General features: G+C 38.4%; 1 protein-coding gene across 1 annotated transcript in view; it reads right to left on the bottom strand.

Annotated features, from left to right (window-relative positions):
- The window catches only part of LOC106880950 (hydrocephalus-inducing protein), a gene marked incomplete at its 3' end in the record, with an annotated part of 180,276 nt that overhangs the window by 62,784 nt on the left and 108,123 nt on the right, over window positions 1-9,369 (bottom strand). The window contains exons 52-56 of the mRNA XM_052974127.1: window positions 8,446-8,772; window positions 6,318-6,519; window positions 4,944-5,052; window positions 2,527-2,626; window positions 957-1,199 (exon numbers count right to left, since the gene is read on the bottom strand). Coding sequence (XP_052830087.1) covers window positions 957-1,199; window positions 2,527-2,626; window positions 4,944-5,052; window positions 6,318-6,519; window positions 8,446-8,772 — 981 coding nt within the window. The remainder of the gene's footprint in view (window positions 1-956; window positions 1,200-2,526; window positions 2,627-4,943; window positions 5,053-6,317; window positions 6,520-8,445; window positions 8,773-9,369) is intronic.

Raw genomic sequence — 9,369 nt, 5'->3', positions numbered from 1 at the left:
AAGTAGTATGTGCGTGTGTGTGTGTGTGTGTGTGAGAGAGAGAGAGAGAGGGAGTGAGAGGGGGGAGAAAGATGAACGATTTAAAATAAATAAATGATTTAAAATAAATATATTTGAATTGTTGTGTGAGAAAGTATATATAATCTTATTATAGAATATAATGTCTTTCAAAAACATCCTATATTTGAAACTGCATCTCATGTTTAAGAAAAAAAAAAGCATTTTACACTGACACTTACTCTGTCTTCCTTACTCACACTTACCTTTTCTTTCGTTAGACGCTTTCTGTCTCCCTCTCCCACTTTTTCTTTACTTTTTTTTGTTAGACGCTGGCAAACAATCTCTATCTCTCCCTCACTCCCCCTCATGCACACACACATACATCAACACGCAATTTCTCTCTCTCCCTCACATGCATATGCACACTTTCACTCTGCCATGTTAGCAAACTTCAAAATTGGTAAAAGTTATGGTTGAAAATCGATTTTTACAGCTATGCGGGTGCCTCTGAGAGAAAAAGTTGATGAAAATGCAGATAGGGTCATGACGAATGTCCTCCTAAAATTGGAGCGACATGCGTGCTAATTTGCGGACGTGCATAAACTACATTCACGTAGACACACACATCCTGCCTTGTATATATATATATATATATATACACAGATATCAATATTTATCTATTTATATGTATTTCTATATATTTTTATATATCTTTATATTTATATATTTGGAATTTTTATATCAGTTTTATAAATGTAGAAGAATATATATATATATATATATATATATTTGATTTTGTGAGTGGTTATTAATTATGTTTCTCTAGTTTCCGCTTGCATTGCCTCCATTCAGATTATTAAACAAACTATATATATATATATATATATATATATGTATATATATGCATACACACACACATATTTAAGGTACCACACTTAGCTCTTACTACCACTTACTTGCTATATACTGCTCGTACAGATATTCGGATTGGCAGTGTGGCCACAAGAATGTCTCCAGCTGGGTCTATGACCAAGCAACGGAATATGATTTGGTCTTTAATTGATATTTCAGTATGAGTTCGGAACAACAATTGGCAAGAGAGCGGACGGTCAAGTGGACCAAGGATACCTTTCACAGGTGAAATGGAAAATAAGGCAGCATAGGCCTTACAGATTATTGGGTCAGTGTTGGGGACGATTCTGTAAAAACAAAGCAAAAAATACAATGAAATAAAAACATAAAGGAAGATGACACACATCACCAAACGTTACATTCATTTAATAACATAATTATTTATTACCTCTGCCTTAACAAAGGTGGAGATATTGTTTTCAGTCGTGTTTGTTTGTTTGTTTGTCTGTCAACAAGATATCTCAAGAACCACTGGATGGATTTGGATGAAACTTTCAGGGATATTTGGCCTCGTAACTGGCACGAACTGATTATATTTTGGAATTGATCCAGTACTGGACAAGGATTCTGGATTACTTTCCCTGTTTTTTTACTTAATTCTTGAGAACGGTCAGGTTCATTTTTAGTATTCTCATTTGTGAGAGCAGTCGAGTTAATTTCAGATATTCTCATTCTAAAAATCATCTCTAGCTAATCGTTGAAAGGACGTTGGTGCTGCCTTGGCAGAGATTTGTGCTCTCTGAGAGCTCTTGATCTTAATACATTCAGGTATGGCTTACTGTTTGGGATATTTGGTTCACAATCATAAGATTGTGATTTCAATACCTAGCAGTGCATTGTGTCATTGAGCAAGGCACTTTATTTCACATTGCCCCACTCCACTCAGCAGGCAAAAGTGAGTGGTACATGTAATTCAAAAGGCCAGCCTTGTCACACTCTGTCTCACACTAAATCTCCCTGAGAACTATATTAATAGTGCATGTGTCTGTGGAGTACTCAGCCACTTGCATGTTTAATTTCATGAGCAGACTATTCCATTGATTGGGATCAACTGGGACATTTGTCAGTGTAACTGATGGAGTGTCACTTGATCCAATGACGTAGATTCAAACATGAAGACACTGATGAATTCAACAAAAAAAACCAAGTTGTCATTTATAGAAACTAATCAAAACAGACCATTTGCCAATGTGTGCTGATGTTTGCCAAACATAGCACAGTAATGTTGAGGTCCAAGACTGTTCTATGGCAAGTTACAACAAAGAAAGAAGTCTTGAGGAACACAGAAGAACTTATTTAAAAACTTGCTTAAAGAATCCAATAGTTTGCTGAAAATCCTGACACTTGAAAATGGCATCATTAATGCCTTCACCTATAATTGCCAGGTGAACTTTCGGGTAAAATTGCCCACCTGTAATCTACATATGTTTCTCATATGTAGATTATAGGGTGAGGGGGACTTTAACAAGAGATCAGTCAAAGGAGAGAGAGAGAGAGAGAGAGAGCTAACAATTCCAGAGATCAAACTACCATTCTTCCTTGTTCCAAAGGATGAGAGTGTCATAAATATCTTCACAGAATTGGTTCCACAAAACATAAAAGACAAAAACTTACTCAAATAAGATGTCGTATTTGCCTTTGTTTTTTATTGTTATTGTTTGTTTTGCATCTTCAGAAACTCGCACTGTACCAAAGTCAAGGCACCGGTCTTCATCTGAGAAATAAATAACCACAAAAACAGAATTATAAAAGACAATGGTAATGGAAATTCAGTTTATTTAAACATACCTCGTCCACAGAATTGGCATTAGGAAGGGCATCCAGCTGCAGAAACCATGCCAAAGCAAATATTGAGCATGGCACAGTTCTACAACTCATTGGGATTCTTCCAAACCATCCAACTTCTGCCATCATGGAAAACAAACATTAAATGATGATGATTTTATGGTTTTGGAGCAGGATGGAGGGAGAGGCATGTACACCAACACAGCACATGTGCAGCCAACATTAGATTATTGTTCATCTGCTTATAAAACAGTGTGTGATTTGAGAGAAGAACTGAATATACATGGCATGAGAGATAGTGTGCAAGAGAGAAGGAATGGTCATGTGATGCATATGAATGAAGACAGTTGCACCAAAAAGTGCCAATCACCGAAAGTGGATGGTATCTGCAGAAGAAGGAGACACAGGAAGATGTGGGATGAAGTGGTAAGGACCGATCTCAGGATGTTGGGCCTCGCAGAGGAAATGACAATGGACCAAGATCTTTGGTGATATGAAGTTCTAGAGAAGACCTGCCCGTGTCAGCGAAACTGAGTTCTAGAAGCACTGAGTGTCCCACCCACCCTTAACAAGAAAACTTCTCACACACCCTACCACAACAAACCAAACTATGTCTCTTCTCTTCCCCACATTTCCACTTCATACACTAGGCTTACCTCCCACTCCCCAATCTTGTCCTCTTGGCCCTGTGCCACTGTATCATTGCTCTCTGCTAGCTTCCGACCTTTGTCTCCCACCCACACGCCCTGTCTCACTGTATTATAGCTACCTGCTAACCCCCGACCTGTGTGTTCCACCCAGATATAACAAGAAAGCTTTTCACTCACCCTACCCCAACAAACCAATCTACATCTCATCTCTTCCTCACATTTCCTCCTTCATACCCTAGGCTTAGGGCTCACTCCCCAATCCTGTCCTCACACCCCTGTTCCTCTGTATCATTGCTATCCAGTAGTGTCCTCGACTCTATAGATACCCAGGTTTTTGCCACTCACTCCCTACCTCCACACTCTTTAATCACACTTCCTTTGCAATATCCTGCCATTTATATTATGGCATTTGAACCTCAAGGGTATGCCCTGGCATTTTCCACCATCTATATCTCTCTCTTCTTGTACTCAACCATCCCATTTATATTCTGATCCCTGTCCATTGTGAGTATGCCTGGCACTTTGCCACCATTTCCATTCTGTGGTCTCTCACTCCCTCTCTCTCCTTCTCCTGCACTTCCCTCACGTTGGGTAACCATGTATTTCTTTTGTGGTAGTGCGTCTGTTTCTGTCTTCATTCCTGATCTCTTTTTTGTCTTGCAAGTAATTGGTGACCCTGTCAGTGCAGGTGCCACTTAAAAAGCACCCAGCCCACACTGTAAAGTGGTTGATGTTCAGAAGGCCATCCAGCTGTAAAAACCTTGTCAAAACTGACCTCACTTGTGCCGGTGCCACGTAAAAGTACCAAGTCCACTCTGCTGAGTGGTTGGTGTTAGGAAGGGCATCCAGCTCTAAAATCCTGCCAAAACAGTCACAGGAGTTTGGTGCAGGCTTCTGCCTGGCTGGTTCTTGTGAAACCACCCATGCCAAGATGGAAAATGATGATGATGATAATGTAGAGAAGGGGTAGACCCAGGAAGATAAGGGACGATGTGGTGAGAAAGGATCTTCAGACGTTGGACTGCATAGAGGAGATGACAAGGGACCAAAACCTCTGATGGTTTGCAGTGTTTGAGAAAACATGTGAAGCTAAGTAAAATTGCAGTTGTCCTTCAAACCAGGAATGTTTCCTACGTCCCAGCTGAGCAATCCAAACTTTGTGGGCTCATGGGTGCTGGTGCCATGTAAAATGCACCAATGCTGGTATCATGTAAAAGTGCCCATGCCAATGCCACATTAAAAGCACCCAGTACACTCTGTAAAGTGGTTGGCATTAGGAAGGGTGTCCAGCCATAGAAAAAATGGCCAAAACTGACATGGAGTCCGAGCAGCTCTCCAGCTGGCCAACTCCATGCCAAACTGTCCGACCCATGCCAGCATGGAAAACAGACAGTCAATGATGACGATGGTGACCTGAGATAATGGCAGCAATTACTACTACTACTACTACTACTACTACACAGACCCACTCGCTCACCAACATGTCCCACCCACAGATATCTACTTTCCAGTGTTTGCCTTTTCAAGCGCCATTGCAAAGATGCTCCTAGATTAAATATTATCATGCAAGGTTTATGTGGAAGAGAACATTTTTACCTGTCGACATGGCTTTGGGAAAGTTGATATCAACTGCAACATCATAAGCTTCTCCTAAGATGCTGATTATTTCAGATGAAGATTTCACAGTATTATCAATGTCAAAGATCTATTAAAGTAACAACACATGAGAAAGGATTATTCAACTTTATCAATGCAACTGAAATTTTGTTATCGTTAATAAATTTGCTTAACCTTTTCAACCTCAGTTATGTTGTAGCAAGCACAACTTCGATTATATTCTTGGAAGACAGAAAAAGCAAGCAGTCACATGGTTTTGTGTTTATGGTTGAATATAACAAAGTTTCTACATTATTTACATTTGACAGATATTTGTCCTCATCTTGTTTGTTGTTAACACATTTCGGCTGATATACCCTCCAGCCTTCATCAAGTGTCTTGGGGAAATTTTGAACCTGGGTTCTCATTCCTAAGGTATTTTCTGATGTCATTATTATTATTATTATTATCATTCAGGTCACTGCCTGGAATCGAACTTGGACTCTTGGGGTTAGTAGCCCGCACTACACCATATGCCCGTGGGCAATTATGGAGTGAATTTTAGGGCTTATAAATCTAATATTCTCCTATCCTTCCTTAATACCGGTTCCCATATGCTGTTCATATCTGCACTCAGTCTGCTTAGGAGGTTGTTGTGTCCTAGCATATGTGCTGCTTCTTTTAGTTTCCGTATTTTCCAGTGGTGTTCTCTGTCTATTATTTTAACTTCATCCCACAGGGGGAGGTGGTCTCCATTTTTCCATACTTGGTCAGCTATACCCGATTTATCAATATCTCCTCATGTCATAGCTTTGCGATGTTCCCCTACCCTTATTTTGAGGGGGCACCATGAGAACCCAGGTTCGAAATTTCCCCAAGACACCTGACGAAGGCTGGAGGGTATATCAGCCAAAACGTTGTTAACAACAAACAAGATGAAGACAAATATCTGTCAAATGTAAATAATGTACATAATTCCTCATCTCTGAAATATAGAACTGTATCAACAAAGTTTCTGCCAAATAGTGAGGCAAATACACAAAACCATGTAGTATCCTGCTTTTGTTCTATCCTTTAGAGGTAGAGCAAAACAAAATTGCATCTGCTAAAGTGTAATTATGGATTCAAAGAGGTAAAATTCAAGGCAGAACCTTTTTCACTTTCTTCTTTCAAATCTGAGCTTAACCTTTTCAAACAGAATTTCCTTATATCTCAATTATTTTCTTTGAAAAATCATAGCACCTAAAGTCAGTGATGCAATCCATTTACAGAGCCATTGATGTGAATGGTGAAATGAAAGACATGAAATAATACAATGGTTAGAACAATTTATGATTCCAACATTTCAATATTGAGTAAATAACCAAAATTTACCTCCAATCTTATTTGTTTCTTTGCCATTACTAATGGCTTCCTTGCTTGAAAGTAGGCATATAGAGGGGTCTCACCTAAAGGCGGAACAACTCCACCAGTAGAAGAAACAGTAAACTCTTCTCCTAGATTCTCAATTCCAGTCAATTTCCAACCAACAGGCAATTTTGTACGGTTACGCATGCGTATTGTACGTTTTTCTTCTCTGAGAAAAAAGTATAAATGAAATGAAAATAAACATTTAATATTCTCTTATTTATGCATTAACAACAACAACAACAACAATAATAATAATAATAATAATAATAATAATAATAATAATAATAATAATAATAATAACTAGACTACCCCTGACCCGTTGGGTTACCAAGAAAGTCTGAGTTTCCCAGCAACGGAGTTTTGTTTCATGGTTTTTTTTTTTCTTTTCCAGATTATTTCGCATGCTTTCAATGAATGTGACATCAAAATCACACGTAAACGGCTCCTTTCCCCAGAAAAGGAAAGATTTAGCTGCTATTTCTTGCATGCCCTACTACCATGTAACAGGTACTTTGGGTCCTTTATTGCAAATAGCTGTTACGTGGTAGCAGGGAATGCTAGAAATAGCAGACAAATCTTTGGAGCTGAGATACATTGAATGCACTCGAAAAAATTTTTGTAATGGCATTCCTTTGGAGCAATCTTTCGCTTTGACTCTCAGAACTGTCATCTGAATCAGCTGGTTTTGTTCCTTAATTTCCGTAAAAAAATGTTATTATTTACTTTTGTTTTAAAGTGAAAGAGAAGAGAAAATGAAAGATGTATGTATGTGTATATGAAATGGATGTGTGTATGAAAGAGAGAGAGGGGGAGAGAGTAAGTGAAAGAGGAAGAGAAAATGAGAGAGAGTGAGTGAAGGGGGTGTGTTGTCATGTATACGTACATACATCAAGACATATGCATACATCTTTTTTGTATGTACATGTGCATGTGTGAGAGAGAAAGAGAGAGAGAGAGAGTGAGTGAATGTGTGTGTTCTCATGTATGTGTAAGTGATACTCACACACACACACACACACACACACACACATACATACACACAAAACTCCATTTCAGGTCACACCATTTACATACAGTTCATGCAATCATCTCTTTGTACAGGAAAGGAAACCATTTGTTATCAACAGAGGTAACATATCCTGGCACACTTTCCCATCTTTTCTTACCTGTTACCTGAAGTTCTTTGTAATGGAAGTTATGTAACTAATTACTACGAGTAATACAGAAAGTACCAGAAGTTAAACAGGTAATTATTAGAAGTTCTGTCGTCAGTGATTTGTATACCAGGTAGTAACAATTGTAAGTGAGGCAGGTTGGAGAAGGAATAGACTGAAGAAGTGGAAGGCGTTAGACTCCATTAGCAATAAAAGGCTTTCTTTGTTGTTCAAAGAGGAGATAGCCTTTTGCTGTCTGTCATGTGATCCAGACAATGAATGAAGGCAGAAGAGACAGAAGCAGAGTCTATAATGTTAACTTGAATGAAAGACTGTCTGTGAGCGAATTTAAGAAACGGCTGGGTGTACAAGATACTGGAACATCTTTAATCATAAGTGTACCTTGAACAACATCATTTTAATGTCCACTTTTCCCTGCTTGCATGGCTCAGATGGAATTGTCTGAGGCAGATTTTCTACAATCAGAATCGCCTTTTGCTACCAGACCTCAATTGTTTCCAACTAACATATTTCTCTTAGGTCAGATATGATTCACAGAAGATTGGAAAAAATGTTTCTAAGAAGGTAACACTACCTTACAACCATCAAATGATGTTGAGACGAGACAAACACACACACACACACACACACACACACACACACACACACACACACACACACACACACACATCACATCACATCACATCACATCTACTTTTAACAAGATGCTTTAACATATACTTTTCCAAATTCCACCAAGGTTGACTTAGCCTTTCAGTCTTTCAGAGTCGATGAAATAAGCACCAGTTGAGCACTTACCCTTTTCTTAAAATTACTGGCCTTGTGTCAAAACTTGAAACCATTATTATTGATTAATTAATTAATTGAAACTCAATTTCTTATAAATAAAGGTATTTGAACAAAAATATTACGATTACCTTAATATGAGAACTTTATCAAACTGGAACACTCGCCTGTCCAAATCAAGATCAGGACGGAAGGCTTCGCAGCTGATTTTAAATAAAATTGGTTCTGGATTTTCTTTCACACAGCAAACAATTGCATCTTCAATTAATTTCACGGAACGAGGGAAAGCCCACACAGCAAGATGTTTTGACCTTTGTGGGGGCAGAATCATTGTTGGAGGATCTAAAGAAAATGTTTCAGCTTTTGTGTCTTTCAAAAAACAAAAACTAATGTCTGCTTCTATCGGGGAAGTATTCATAATAGTTAGGATTTCCAGATTCTCTGGGAATTCTTTGTACCTAGAAAAGGCAAAAAACAGCAACAAATATACTTTGGCATTTATCTGCTTTCATTAAACAATTGAAATTAAAAGATATTAACCTTTAGCACACTTAGGTGCACCATGGCGCTATCCGAATTTTCTCCCCTGTAACTACAGGCACATTCTGTCACATTGAGAGGGAAGAAAACTCATACAGTGACATGATGTGTCTACAGCATGCTAAAAGTTGAAAGATTCTCAGCTGCCACACTCACCCTTGACCCAGCAAAGCATTGAGGATGTGACATGTGGGAGAGATGACAGGGATGCAACCAGCACTTAGCTGCCCCTCAATTTCAGCTGAGAAGACCAAAGCAATGTGCAATGATGTACTCATAAAAGGAAACAACACACACACACACACACACATGTAAAAGTCAAAATATATTGTACAAATTAAAAAACAAAATTAATCCAATTCAAATCATATTAAAACCTTAATAATTCGTTCTTCCAACCTGCACCAGGTGTAGACAAAAGAGCAATCAAAAGGTAAGGTAAGTGCCAGTATGTAGTACTTATCAATATTCATGTAGTTAAAAAAAATCACATAAATTACATACACACACACATA

Source organism: Octopus bimaculoides, chromosome 1 (assembly GCF_001194135.2).
Source record: "Octopus bimaculoides isolate UCB-OBI-ISO-001 chromosome 1, ASM119413v2, whole genome shotgun sequence".
Lineage (NCBI taxonomy): Eukaryota > Metazoa > Mollusca > Cephalopoda > Octopoda > Octopodidae > Octopus > Octopus bimaculoides.
Note: the sequence above shows the minus strand (reverse complement) of the source record. Positions and strands in the feature narration are given on the sequence as shown.